The 14,979-nt window shown below is 44.1% G+C and overlaps 1 protein-coding gene across 1 annotated transcript in view; it reads left to right on the forward strand.

Moving 5' to 3' along the window:
* Positions 1-14,979, forward strand: part of EPS8L1 (EPS8 signaling adaptor L1) — a 39,535-nt gene that overhangs the window by 21,559 nt on the left and 2,997 nt on the right. The window contains exons 16-20 of the mRNA XM_083580172.1: positions 6,035-6,131; positions 7,520-7,660; positions 10,161-10,260; positions 13,501-13,672; positions 14,473-14,605. Coding sequence (XP_083436298.1) covers positions 6,035-6,131; positions 7,520-7,660; positions 10,161-10,260; positions 13,501-13,672; positions 14,473-14,605 — 643 coding nt within the window. The remainder of the gene's footprint in view (positions 1-6,034; positions 6,132-7,519; positions 7,661-10,160; positions 10,261-13,500; positions 13,673-14,472; positions 14,606-14,979) is intronic.

Below are 14,979 nucleotides of genomic sequence, written 5' to 3' on the forward strand. Positions count from 1 at the left end.
ATATAAATCAGAATGAATGTTCAATAAACAAGTTGTCTGCAAGTGACCTCAGATGCATGGGCCCCCGTGCAACACTGGTGGGGGCAGCATATGGGAATAGAAAGCTAAATTTACTGTATACTGAACTGAAAGTACTGGCCATTGTGTTGCCTCTCCTGTGAGTGACAAAAGCTCTCCAGAGTCACAGGCCTTTCCCAACCATGCTGCACAAAACCCTTTCGTGCTGGGCTCTCATCCAATTAAATCACAGCTTCACAGACCCCCAGAGCCTTTGCTGGACCCTAAGGGTGGGGGAACTTGAAAGAAGTGTGTGTGCGCGTGGAGAGAGAGAGAGAGAGAGAGCAAGGGCTGGGATTGGAATGGCCTTGGCCGTTGTCATGATGAAGGGCTGCTTCTCAGCGTAATATGCCTTTCAGGCAGAGAGTTCTTGAAGGTCTTCCCAGCTGGGAAAATTTGTGAGCCGTTTGATCACGGGAAATTTAGATAAATTCTATGTTGTTCTTTTCTGTTTCTCTCTTTCTGCTGTTCTCGCTGTCTCTCTGCATTGGGTGAAGCTGGGTCCGGTGGTGAGCAGGGAAGTCAGTGATAGGACTAGTAAGGTGGTGGTGGTGGGAATGGCTGGGGGCTTCTCTAGGTGAGGGTGGTGTATAAGTCTGTATAAATTGCAGGTGGCTGTTAGGGTAAGTGGGAGGTAAGGGAGCTTCGGGTCAGTGATCAGCAGCCATTTAACGTTGAGTGGGGACTTGAAATTACCTCCCCAAATCAGAACCTGTTTGCATTTGTGGTTAAGGACCTGCCTAGCCACTGTCACACCAATGAATTCTGAACGCAAAATGTTAGCAGCTGCCAAAGAATCCAGCTTATTAAAACTTTAATAATTTTATCTGCTTCAACAAAAAAAAAAAATGTTCCTAGTCTTCTTCACTGATGGGAGAAGTACTTAAAAAAAAAACTGACACGAGATTAATAAATCGCTGAAGAGTAAATTCAGATCCAGTGTGGCCAAGAAAGAGGTTTCTGAGAAAACATACAGGCCTTGTTGGTCATTATACCAACTCCCATGCTTAGTGTAATCCTCTGCTCCCTAACTGTCCAGTGAGTCCTAATACTTGCCAGGAACAAGGATAGTGGTAGACTGAAACAAAATGTTCTGGGGTAATTCAGTTCTATAGCATTCCAGCTATAGCACACACACACACACACACACACACACACACACACACACCAATAATCATGAGAATTACATTTTGATGAGGATGGTAAGAACTGTGAGTGGTCTCTAGCTCCCTCAGCCCAGGAACCACCTCTCAGTCATACAATGACTATTGCACTTTCTTCAAACGTATTTAGTATAGATATGCCCATAATGATTTACTTGAGATCCACAAGGTTGAAATATAACCAATTTAACAAAGGGAGATGGGGCAACAACAGATATCTTGAATTAAAGTAGACATATACAATGGGGGTGGAAAAACACTTCTGGCCCCATAAGTGTTGGGGTGTGTGTGCACATACTGCCCAAAAATGAGGAAATGACTGTTCACTGATGCATACTGTGTCAGGGTGGGAGTGGGTTCCCTCATAGTTCTTGAAATAAATTAAAACCAGATGCCTCTTTTTTAGCTGAACCAGAAATTCTGGATTTCAGGCAAGACAAAGATAGACTAAGGTCCCAACGGGTCACTGAAATAATCTAGGCTAGTGACCTCTCCCCTTTTTATTACTTAGGGTGGATTTTCCACAAGTATTTATGATGTGATGTTGTTTGCATAGAGAAGTCACAAAAAGGTTCCAATAAAGTGTTGAGATCCAAGGTCTCCACTTCCTGGAAAACCCTTCAGAAAAGGAGCCGAGCAACACTGACATTAAAAAGAGTAAACAACTTTGAGTCCTGAGCCATGTCTTCCCAAAAAGAAGACTGGGAATTGTACTTCTGCAAAAGTGCAGGGAATTCTTGGCTAAAGCCTTAGCTTCACGTTACATTCATTACATAATAGAATCGCACAATTGGACACATGCGGCAAAGGAGGAAGCACTGGTAACCTCTGTCTGACTACCACTCCTCTTGGCAGCTGATTTTCTCTGTTTCTTTCCCCTACCAATTGGGAGGGGGAAATAGCAGCTGAATAGAGAGAGAGAGAATTCAGACATTAGAGCCTGAGGCTCTTAATCTCAGGGTCGTGGGTTTGATCCCCGTGTTGGGCAAAAAGAATCCTGCATTTCAGGGGGTTGGACTAGATAACCATCGTGTGCTCCCTTTTAACTCTATGGTTCTACAAAAGGGACAGCTGGCAGCTTCTCCTTCACTCTGTGTGTGCAATTCCTGTCCCTTCCAGCTTCCTTTGCCTGTTGATGGCAAGCCCTTCAGAAGTCACCATAGGCAGAGTTCTCATTCATTGGGATTCCCCTAATACAGTGAGTGTAACATGTACCCAGACTCTTTAAGTGCCATGTGGCTGGACTGAAGACACATGCGTTCATCTACGCATACGTTTCTGCTAGCCTGTGCCCTTGCCTTTCAGCACTGGACAGATGGCGTGAACAGGTCATAGTCACATACACCAGATCGTACAACATGTTCTATGTACAGAGGAGCTCCTGTCAAACACACACACACGGATTAAGCTCAGTGTTACCACATTTCCACTCCATGTCACCTTCCAGCCCTTGCAAGGTTTCACTCTAGGAAATATGGAGGATGATTAATAATGCTGAGAGTAATTATAGGGTTGCTACCTTTCCACCCATTAAGTGCCTGCTGAAGGATTAGCCGACATTTTTGCCCTCCAGCTGTTGTTGGACTCCAACTCCCATCAACCCCAGCCAGCATGGCCAGTGGTCAGGGATGATGGGAGTTGTAGTCCACAGTGGAGGACAACCATGCTGGACCTAGGCTGCTGCATGGTTCCCAGTTGTTTCCCTGAGGAGTTCAAGCAGGGAAGCAATAAGAGCACAGAATTAATATGTTGGATCCTACACAGTTTGGCTTTCTGCACACATTACAGAAGTAAGGCCCGCACGGTTCCTTCTCAGAATGCATCTGCGCACCACAGAGAGTGTGGGTGTGTAAGCAGTCGGGAGCAGAGCCAGGTAGACTTATTGGCTATATCCCCAGGTAGACATTGCTGAACATGATGTCCCCTTCAGTGAGGGCTTGGAGGACATTGAGGGACATTGCCCTCCTAAATAGGCCTCCTGTAGAATTACTTGTTTTCACTTAACATTAACACGAATGCCGCCATAGACTGGAGCACACTTTGGTAATGGCCAAACACTGTAATTTGGGCACAGCACACAGGGAGTTATTGATGTGGAACAGCACACAAGTAGCAGGCTCAAGAGAACATGACAATCTCTTCAGCCCCTGGATAGCCATGGCTTGGCAGGAAGCTAAATAAACACAAAGGAAGTCCATTCCAGGCTGTGTGTACAATGTGGGAGGACAGAACTGGGAGAACTGGGTTTTCTAGAAAGGCTGGGGGAAGGAGCCAGGGCAGCAGGGCTTGGGAACAACAAGGCTGCCTGGGTTAGCTTGAAACAAAATGAGGTTTTGTTAGGGCTGAATAATGTAAGGAACAGACCAGGAATTAAGGGCTCTTGGGTTTACTGGGATAAGGTAGCGTAATAGGAGCTGGCTGGTTATAGCAGGGAGGTATAAAGGAATGGAGGTATCACAGAAGGCAAGGCCAGGTGCTCTGGTGATGGGTGCAGAAGGGAAATATAACAGGATGAAAACAAGAGGACAGCGGTTAAAGAAAGATGGCGCCCAGAAGAGAGCCAAGAGGGGGACACTAGGCAGCCAGCTAAGGTAGGATTGGTGGTGGGGGATGAAGGGCTCTAATTCCTTTTCTTCTCCATCTCCTATCATCTGTTCTGAAGTGCTTGGCAAGCTTTGTATCCCAGTGAGTTCCAGTTGCGATCCTCCTCCAACTGGGAGGAGGACCGCAACATGGAGGGGCGAGAGACTCTTTTGTCTTGCAGGAAATTCCATTCACTATAGGAAAGAGGCAGGTGGTGCGGGGGCCAATATCTCACATTGTGCGTTATCTAGCCCTTCCTTCAATATTACATTTTTTCCCCTGTCATCATGAATTTGCATCATTGCCCCCATTCAACTAGATAAAAAGTGATGAAAAGCTAGGGCTGAATGGTTGAAATAGCTTTCGGTTGATTCATCACCTGACCTTTTTAGCAGATTAGTCAAGTGATAAAAATTTCAGTGAACTTTCATATTGCCAAGCCCAAATTTGCATGCCTTTCTGAGATATTGAAGGAAGTGTACAATATTTACTTACAACATTTACTGGTAACCACTCTTTGTTAGAAAGGCTGTGTTTAATAGTTTCTTGTTCATTCCTCTTATACTAATGTCACTGAACCCCAAAGTAACCTTGAAGAAAGTGTTCCACAACTTGAACTAAAGCTTTAATTGATATCTTAATTGGTTTTAAAATGGATTTGTCCCCCAATCAACAAATCCCCCATTGGTTTCATAATTGACATACCTCATCCTCTCTCTTTTATTGTTCTGGCCTCTGAATTTGAGGCAAAGTCCATTACTTCAAATGTAACCACAGCGCCAGCCTATCTGCTGTGGTCAGGAAGGGTTCTATGGAGGCTTTTCAGGGTTACTGTGCCTTTAAAAACTTCCATCTTGTGTCTCTAATTAATTGCTTCCTGTTCAGCACAGCCAGGGCATTACTGATGAATTTCCCTTTGAATGGTTCAGTTCCTGTTTCCTGTGAGGGGATCTTAATTTATGGTTTCCTCCGCTTATTTTTCTTATGAAAAGTATTATCAAGTAATACTTAAATGAAGTGGGTGGGAATTAATTCTCCCATCAGCTAATGGTGGTGAAGTAAACGGACCTCAGTGTGGACCACTAGTTGGTTAAAACTACAGGTTTGCAAATACATGAAACAATAGTTCTGAGCAAAATGCATACTTCCTTTGTTTTTAGACTGCAAGCACGTATATCACAGCAGCATCTTAAAAGAGGTTCCTTTTCCCACCCCTCGTCTTCCCTGTCAAATGAGAACAATATATGGGATGCGGGTGGTGCTGTGGGTTAAACCACAGAGCCTAGGACTTGCTGATCAGAAGGTCGGTGGTTCGAATCCCCGCGATGGGGTGAGCGCCTGTTGCTCAGTCCCTGCTCCTGCCAACCTAGCAGTTCGAAAGCACATCAAAGTACAAGTAGATAAGTAGGTACCGCTCCGGCGGGAAGGTAAACAGCGTTTCCGTGCGCTGCTCTGGTTCGCCAGAAGCGGCTTAGTCATGCTGGCCACATGACCCGGAAGCTGTACGCCGGCTCCCTCGGCCAATAAAGCGAGATGAGCGCCGCAACCCCAGAGTCGGTCACGACAGGACCTAATGGTCAAGGGTCACACACACACACCCATCTGCCCCATGTATCAAGAGCACCTTTTTAATCAGACAATTTTTTAAAATTGGGTTTCTCTATCTGATTAATTAACTAAACGTTGCAGCCGTGGTTTAAACCAAATGAAGATCGCAAAACTACATAAATGCTACAAGCATGCAAATCCAGGAGAAAGATTATTTTGGGAACAGCAATGGACAGAGTGAAATTAAACTGTTTTGTTGTCCGTTTGGAATAAGTACAACCTGCCCATCATCTATATGGAAACTAGTGCATGATACAAAACCTAAAAATAAACAAACTACTACGATCAGCTATAAACAGTAAAACATATCACCCAAACAAATAAAGACAATTTTTATAAAGGGTTGCATGATCATCAAATTAAAAACTCTTGAAATGTCTGGCTAAAGTAGGTCTTGACCTGGCACTGAAATGATAGCATCTGTGCCAGCCCCATTTCTGAAAGGAGGGCATTCCCCAAGCACATCGATGCAGACAGAGCCTTCTGTGTGGCCATTTTTTACTGTTTAAGCTGGGGGTGCTGGGTTTCCAGCCCCCATTCTAACCCTCACTGATATTCTAGAAAGCCCACAAGTCATGGACCTTCCTGCCCATAACCCCATGTGCTTTCTTCCCTCCTGACAGACATAAACACCCAGAAAGCAAGTCTGTGATCTCCACCCACAACTTCACAGCCAGAAACAACAACGAACTCTCAGTACTTCATGGAGAAATGTTGCAGGTGAGTTGATGTCCCAGAACACTTGCAGTGCCAGAAGATTCCCACCCCCCCACCCTGCTCCTGATCTGGCCAGAATAGAAAGGAATGTGATTTGCAGATTGGACACGGCTGTAGGGAAGCTGCTTTCATTGGGGACTCAGGGCATTTGGAAATACCCTGTTGCCTGGTCACCTGTCCCAAGCCAGAATATCCTAGGCAATGAAGCAGGCTTGTACATTAGACGTCTTGATCTCACCTTCCACCACACTTGTAGGCCATGAATGTGTTGGGATACTGCCAGGGAGACAAAGGCCATCACTGCCTCCACGTCGACTCCGGACGTCCACCGATCTCCCGTAGATACGCAGTTTCAGCAATTAGCGACACGAGCTCCAGAAAATAGCTTCCCACATTCCTGGGCTCATGCACACTCTATCAGCAGATTTCACACAGCAAAAGATGCACAGCAGGAGAGCATATTTACAAGTTTAATTCAGCGTTGATCAGAACAAAAAAACATGACTGCCTGCTTCAGTGTCTTCGACACCAAGAGAGAAACGAAAGCAACAGAAAACATAAACATCCTGTGAACAGGAAATACGCAGGCTGTGACACAAACATCCTGCTCCCTTTTAAGGTGGAACGCAAATATCCTAACAGAATGAGCCCTAAATGGCTTAACAGAAATGGGCGTGGGTTGGAAGCCTACCAAAAACCTTGTGGGTTAGGTAACATTTATAGAATTGTTTGTGAAATGGAATTGGGACCTCCCCTGACAGGGAACTTGAGAACCAAGTTTTTGTTTTTGGTTTTTCCCCCAAAATTTTTTATTGGTTTTCCAAATTTATAACAGACATAAACAAACAAACAAACATAAATCCTAACTATAATAATTCCGCTTTTGTTGACATTGTTAGGTGACTTCCTCCAATCCCCCTGGCTGAGTTTCAATGTATATCATTGTAACAGTTTTCCAAAACTTAATTTCTCATAAAATTTACTTGGTCAATTAACGTCTTTCTTTCCTTTCATATTACCTTTAAACATATTATTCTATAACATCACATATTTAAATCCAAAGCCAGTCTGATACTTGCAAGTATTTCTACTTAAGTTATCTTAGCATATTTAGCTAAATAGTCTTTAAATTTCATCCATTCCTCCTGGTGCTCCTCCTCCTTCTGGTCGTGGACTCTTCCGGTCAGGTCGGCCAGCTCCCAAAAGTCCATCATCTTCATCTGCCATTCCTCCACTGTTGGCACTTCTTGTGCTTTCCAATTTTTGGCCAACAAAATCCTAGCGGCAGTTGTGGCATCCAAAAAAAATCTAGCATCTTTCTTGGGCAATTCCAGACCTAGAACCAAGTTTTTGCTTAGCTAGGAACGTGTCTCCTTTTTCTTTGCCGTTAGGTCCTGGATGACAGCAAGAAGTGGTGGAAAGTTCAGAACCACTACGGTCAGGTTGGCTACGTCCCTTATAATATTCTTGCCCCAGTTCTAAACCACAACAGCGCTCCTCAGGTCAACGGAACCAGCCCAGTGATATCCAAGGTGAGGCTTAGAGCACTAATTAGAGCTTGTCTGTTTGCTTGCTTGCTTGCTTTTATTTGTTGTAGAGCTATGTGCCACTTTTCTAATAAAATACCGTATTTTTCGCTCTATAAGACGCACCAGACCACAAGATGCACCTAGTTTTTGGAGGAGGAAAACAAGAAAAAAAAATATTCTGAATCTCAGAAGCCAGAACAACAAGAGGGATCGCTGTGCAGTGAAAGCAGCAATCCCTCTTGCTGTTCTGGCTTCTGGGATAGCTGCGCAGCCTGCATTCGCTCCATAAGACGCACACACATTTCCCCTTACTTTTTAGGAGGGAAAAAGTGAGTCTTGTAGAGCAAAAAATACGGTATCCAACATGACTGGCTGGCTGGAACAGTAAACAGGAGCACTTCAAATAGCATCGTTTTATTACAGGTCCCATTTGTACCTCTGCATAGCAGATTCTGGGCAGAACCAGGGAATAGGTGTTGCCTTTCTGCCCTGCATGCTTTCCTCATTCCCAGAAAAAAAATGTCTACATGCTGTTAGAAAGATGATTTTGGACTAAATGGATCTTTGGTCTGATCCAACAGCACAACTCTTATGCTCAAATGATCCTTGCCATGGAATCTTGAACAAGCCTGGGAAATATTAGGCTCACGATTTAGGGAATGGGTACAGAATATTTTTTTAAAAAATTATTAAATAAATAAATAAGATTTCCCTGGAAGGTCGGGACACTTTTAAAATCCATTCTCACCAATGTAGATTTGCTAGAAATGCCCCAAAGAAAGCAGTTTAATGCTTTTGCCACTTTTTAAAATCAACACGGCATAAGAACATGCATGGGACCCAAACTGTTCAGACATGCTTAAAAACCAGGACAGTCTGGAAGGCAGTGGGAAGCAGGGGAGAAATTCATTCTAGTTTGCAGATGAAGGTGAACCTATCAAATGTTCGCTTTCTGAACCAATATGGGAAGTCCCTTTGGGAACTTCCCAAAGGGAAGTCCCTTCCCTATGGGAAGCACAATATGTGCTAAGTCCCTTTCTCTATTCCCTGTACACATTTGATTGCACCCCACTGTATAAGTCCAACACAATCATCAAATTTGCGGATGATACAACAGTGGTGGGGCTCATTAGTGAGAACAATGAGACTGCTTATAGGAAAGAAGTACAGGGGTTAATTCAATGGTGTAAAGAAAACAATCTTATGCTTAACACCAAAAAAACCAAAGAACTCATAATTGACTTTAGGAGAAAGAAAAGTGTACTTTTACCATTGTACATAAATGGCGAGGAGGTGGAGAGGGTTGGTAGTTTTAAATACCTGGGCATTTATATCTCTGAGGACCTCTCATGGACTGCAAATATTAATATGGTTGTGAGGAAGGTGCAGGGGAGGTTGTATTTCCTGAGAATGCTCAGGGGACTGAATCTATCTCAGCACCTACTTCTGTCCTATTATCACAGTACCATCGAGAGTGTCTTAACCTATAGTGTATTATCGTGGTATGGGAGCAGCTCCGAAACGGATAAAAAAGCTTTACAGAGAATAATTAAAATTGCCCAGAATGTTATTGGGCTCCAACTACCAACCCTGGATGAGATCTTCACGTCTCGCACTTTGAAGAAGTCACACAATATCCTGAGAGATCCCACCCATCCTGCTCACAACTTCTTTGAACTGTTGCCTTCGGGCAGAAGATATAGGACAATGAAAACACGAACCACACGCCTTCTGAATAGTTTCTATCCAAGAGCTCTGATTGCACTAAATAATGATCTCAGGGCCAGTTGCAAGAAATAGCAAGCAGGGAGTAGGAAGGAATGAGATAGGTTTTAGGTTATGTTATGCCTTTAAATAGGTTATGTTATATTCTGGATTATGTTATGTTTTATAGATTATGTCTGAATAGGATGAGAGTGTTGGAGATACGTGTAAATGTGTATGTGAACCCGGTCTTTGGGGGGTTGTTTGATTTTCGTTGTTGTGTATACTGTGTATATACGGACAATGACAATAAATTTATCTAAATCTTGAAACACAGCCATCCTGCGAAAATTCACACTTAATCTGAATTTTGCGATGCAGTTCTCCAGCCAAGCAGTGTTGACAAAAATGTATACAGGAATGAATACACTGGTGAAACTGACGTCTAAAAATGCTTACTATTAGAAGAAATTGCTTGCAAAAAGGCGTACTGCAGACTAAAATGTGCTTATTAGGAGAAATTCACACTAAAATGAAGAATTTTAATGGGAATTGTTTTGGGTTTTTTAATTCACAAATTGATGCAGAAATAAGGAGGACTGAATTTAAAACTGGAAAAAAATGTGAAACTGAGAGAAATGAAATTGTCAAACCCTTCCATCCCTAGTGGGAAGGCAGATGTACTGGCACTTGCAATATTAGCGTAGCGTGTTCTTTGTGAGTTGACGTTCCACCAGGAGATGGGCTTTTCTGGAGGCCGAGCTGTTAATATTTGCTTTTTCCCTCTGCCTCTACTTAGAAAAGTCCACCTCAGCCGCCACCCAAGACCAAAAGTCTGTACACAAATGGCAGAAATTGGGCCAGCACAGAGGCACTTAACATGGACCTGAGTGAGCGAGGTAAGGCTGCCTTTGTATGTGGAACTGGGGAGCTCTGGGGAGCATAAGCTATGTTTTCACCATTTTACCGTAGCTTTGGTTCAAGAGGTGTAGGAGAAATCTCAGCACAGAGCAGGGGACACAATAGCTTATGCGGCAGGCCGCAAGGATTATAGGCAATAAAATGTGTTTTTAAAAAATCTGCATATTAAGTGAAATTTGCACTAAAATTCTGACAAGGACATTTTTTTAAAAAATGCGAAAAATTTAAGGTTGGGAAAGCATAGAGGAAACAACTAGGGAGAGGTCTATGAGGTGCTCACACCCCCATTAGAAATTGTGGGTTTCGTGAATGTTTTGTGAAACATTCAGTGTCACTTGATAAATTGAAAGCCTCTTATACTGTACTTGGAAAGCAAAAATTTTTTTTCCTTCCAGTAGCACCTTAAAGACCAACTAAGTTAGTTCTTGGTATGAGCTTTCGTGTGTATGCACACTTCTTCAGATACACAGCTACTTTGAGATATTGTATAGAATGTCCTGGGAGATTGAAGTGTTCTCCTACTGGTTTCTCTGTCTTGTGATTCTTGATGTCCGATTTATGTCCGTTTATTCTTTGGCGTAAGGTTTGGCCTGTTTGTCCAATATAGAGAACTGAAGGACACTGTTGGCATTTGATGGCATATACAATGTTAGACGATGAGCAATTAAATAGTCCCGAGATGGTGTGTGTGATGTTGTTGGGGCCAGTAATGGTGTTGTCCGGGTGTATGTGGCAGCAAAGTTGGCATCTGGGTTTATTGCAGGCTCTGGTGCCAGTGTCCGTGTTACGTCTGGTTGTAGTATTATTGTGGGTTAGGAGTTGTTTAAGATTGGGTGGCTGTCTGTAGGCAATGAAAGGTCTTCCTCCCAGAGCTTGAGAAAGAGAACTGTCATTGTCCAGGAGAGGTTGTAGATCTCTGATGATGCGTTGTACTGTTTTAACTTGGGAGCTGTATGTGATGACTAGAGGTGTTCTGTTGTTTTCTTTTTTGGGTCTGTCTTGCAGCAAGTTCTCTCTGGGTATCTGTCTGGCTCTGTTGATCTGTTGTCTAACTTCATCTGCTGGGTATTTTAGTTCTAAAAAGGTTTGCTGTAGATCTCTTAGGTGAGAGTCTCTGTCTGTAGAATTGGAACAGATACGGCTGTAACGTAGTGCCTGGCTATATACAATGGACTGTTTGGTATGTTTGGGATGGTAGCTAGAGGCATGTAGATATGTTTGTCGGTCAGTTGGTTTACGGTATAAGGTGGTGTCTATGCGTCCATCCTGTATTTTTATAGTAGTGTCCAAAAAATGTATTTCTTGCATAGATTGATTCATTGTTAGGTTGATTGTGGGGTGAAAATAATTGAATTTCTGGTGGAAGGTGTCCAGGGTCTGTTGACCATGTGTCCAGATGATAAAAATATCATCAATGTATCGCAGGTACAAGAGAGGTTTGAGTGGGTAGGAGTTTAGGAAACGTTGTTCTAAATCTGCCATGAAGATGTTGGCATACTGTGGGGCCATGCGGGTGCCCATTGCTGTGCCGCTGATCTGAAGGAACAGGTCATCACCGAATTTGAAGTTGTTGTGGGTAAGGACAAATTGGCAGAGTTTGGTGGCAAAGTCCGCTGTGGTTTTATCTGAAATGGTGTTCCTTATAGCTTGTAAACCAAGAAGCTTGTGTATCTGAAGAAGTGTGCATGCACACGAAAGCTCATACCAAGAACTAACTTAGTTGGTCTTTAAGGTGCTACTGGAAGGAAATTTTTTTTTTTGTTTTGACTATGGCAGACCAACACGGCTACCTATCTGTAACTGTACTTGGAAAGCTTATACTTGAATGCATTGTCATTCTAGATCCCTAAAAATGTATTAAGACCCCCTTTGTGAAGGGGGGGAAAAGAGTTATTTGAAACAAATTCTCTTAATGGTTTGGATCTAAAGAGGGTCATGCAAGGAGTTTCTGCTACCAGTGGAATTGATGTTCTTAACACATGACCAACTGCTTTTGAAACTTTCCTCATTGCTATGTGACATGGGGAACATGGCTACTCAGCCCAGAGTTGGTTTTAGTTAAAATTCTTCACACCACATATATATATCTATTTATATGAGTTTGTGGTATAGAAAGGAATTAATAATCATAATAAAAAGGCCACATTTCCTAAGGGACGCCAAAACCTTGGCTCTAGGGCAAAGCACTTTCTATTACATGATTTTAAACAACTGAACACTAATTGGTGGTTGTGACTAACAGAGACTAACAGGCTCTAAGGGAAGCTGAGCCTCTGGAATATTGGTAGCTGCCAGGGCCTCAGATTCTGCTTGCTTTGAAGCCAAAAGCACGTCAAAACTGCTCATGGTTGTCCCACCAACGCTCCCTGGGGTCTGAGCTTTCTTCCCTTGGTGGTTTCCCAGCTGATTCCTTTCCCCATTCCTTCGCGTCCACCCTGTCCGTGACAAAGGGATCTCCTTTTGGTTCCTATCAGACAAGCTGTCAGCGTCACTTAGCATTTTTCACAAGAGGCTTTTTCGAGCTCGAAAGGTATAAAGAGTCGTCCTTCCCTCCCAGAAGCACAGTATAAGGATGCAAAACACTCGACTTACATGAGAACTGGAATAGAGTCGCATGGATGAAGGATTTAGACTGAAATGTGCAGTTTGAGGTGTGGTGGACTGGCTTTTTGCTATCTGAAGGCTGTTATACAACTGTCCTCGCATGGCATGACACAGGGTTCCGTGGGAGAATTTCTGAACTGCACATAGAGCGATTGGAGTCTGTTGTATCTGATTGTGGGAAGTAGGGTTAATTGGTCTGCCTACCCATCCAAGAGGGACACGGGTGGCGCTGTGGGTTAAACCACAGAGCCTAGGACTTGCCAATCAGAAGGTCGGAGGTTTGAATCCCTGCGACGGGTGAGCTCCCTTTGTTCAGTCCCAGCTCCTGCCAACCTAGCAGTTCAAAAGCATGTCAAAGTGCAAGTAGATAAATAGGTACCGCTCCGGCGGGAAGGTAAACGGCGTTTCCGTGCGCTGCTCTGGTTTGCCAGAAGCGGCTTAGTCATGCTGGCCACATGACCTGGAAGCTGTACGCCGGCTCCCTCGGCCAATAAAGCGAGATGAGTGCCACAACCCCAGAGTCAGCCACAACTGGACCTAATGGTCAGGGGTCCCTTTACCCAGCCAAACGTTTGCAATTGCGCCATGTGTGACATCACTTCCTGCCCCGGCAGAGCGCTTCAACACGGTGAACGAGGAGCTCGCCCTGAGGCTGGCCAATGGGACAACTAGCCATAGCAGGAACCTTCACATCCAGCGGGCTGCAGACACCAACCTGCCTTTGGGATACGATTCAGACCCTGCTCAAGTTCGGACCTGGCTGGAGGCCAAAGGATTCAGCCCACTGTGAGTTGGCCTCTGTTTTCCTTTAAGAAGATATGTAGGTTGGCCATGAAAGTCCAAACATATTCCTTGATATCTCCCAAAGCAGCTTCCTGCCTTTCCTGTATTGTCTGCAATTACCTTCCTCAGATTCATGTTGCACATTCGCCAATCGTGAGGCCTGCATGTGTCAACTTAACCTACCCAGTTTTCCTAGCTGGTCTGTTTTATGAGCACCTTCTTTAGTGGCCTCTATCTGAAGCAGCTTCCACTTTCCTGAATAGCTCAATAGCTCTTAGCTTCTTAATGATTTGCCGTTGCCCAGTTGTTAGCTGTGGTTCCTTTTTCTGTGCTCCTGGTTAAGGTTTCTGATTGGCTGTGGTGACTCCCTATTCCCTCATTAACCCAACACCAGTTTTCAGAGGTCCATGAGATGCCATACTCTCCGATGGGTCGCTGTTTGTCTACCGTGGATAATTTAAATGATGTTTTAGACATTCTGCTCTTCATCTGCATGGATATTCCATCCCACAGCTTAAGACCTGTAGCGGTGCGACTTAGTTGTATGTACATACCATACAATTGCAGTAATCCTGGAACTTTTGTTAACCCCTCACAGAACTACAATTGCTGGCACCCTTAGCAAGCTACACTTGTCAGGATTCTTGGAGGGCAGGGATGTGCTTTAAATGTATGGTGTGTATCCAGGCAACACTTGTTTCCTGCTTGTTTCCTGTTTAAGGTTTTATGAGTGTAAATAGCAGAAATTCCCTTTCCTTCCCATAACCCACCCCCCATAACTCACTCTTTCTTCCTCCTCACAGGACAGTAAGTGCTCTGGGGGTCCTAAACGGAGCTCAGCTTTTCTCCCTGAAGAAGGATGAGTTCAGAGCTGTCAGCCCAGAGGAAGGAGTTCGAGTCTACAGCCAGGTCACAGTCCAGAGAGCCCTATTGGAGGTACAAGGAGCCCTGAAGCTTCTCCTAAGGGTTGGGAGGGTGGTGATGCAAGTCAAGGCTTCTTGTATCCCTGAGCAGGAAGCAGTCTACCGGGCTTTAGCAAAAACACAAAACCAAACACCAAGGAAGACTCCTGGGGTCCAGGAAAGCCACAAACTACAGTGGTACCTTGGGTTACATATGCTTCAGGTTACATACGCTTCAGGTTACAGACTCCGCTAACCCAGAAATAGTACTTCAGGTTAAGAACTTTGCTTCAGGATGAGAACAGAAATCGTGCTCCGGCGGCGCGACAGCAGCAGGAGGCCCCATTAGCTAAAGTGGTGCTTCAGGTTAAGAACAGTTTCAGGTTAAGTACGGACCTCCGGGACGAA

The sequence above is a fragment of the Podarcis filfolensis genome (genome assembly GCF_964270895.1).
Source record: "Podarcis filfolensis genome assembly, chromosome: 13".
NCBI lineage: Eukaryota > Metazoa > Chordata > Lepidosauria > Squamata > Lacertidae > Podarcis > Podarcis filfolensis.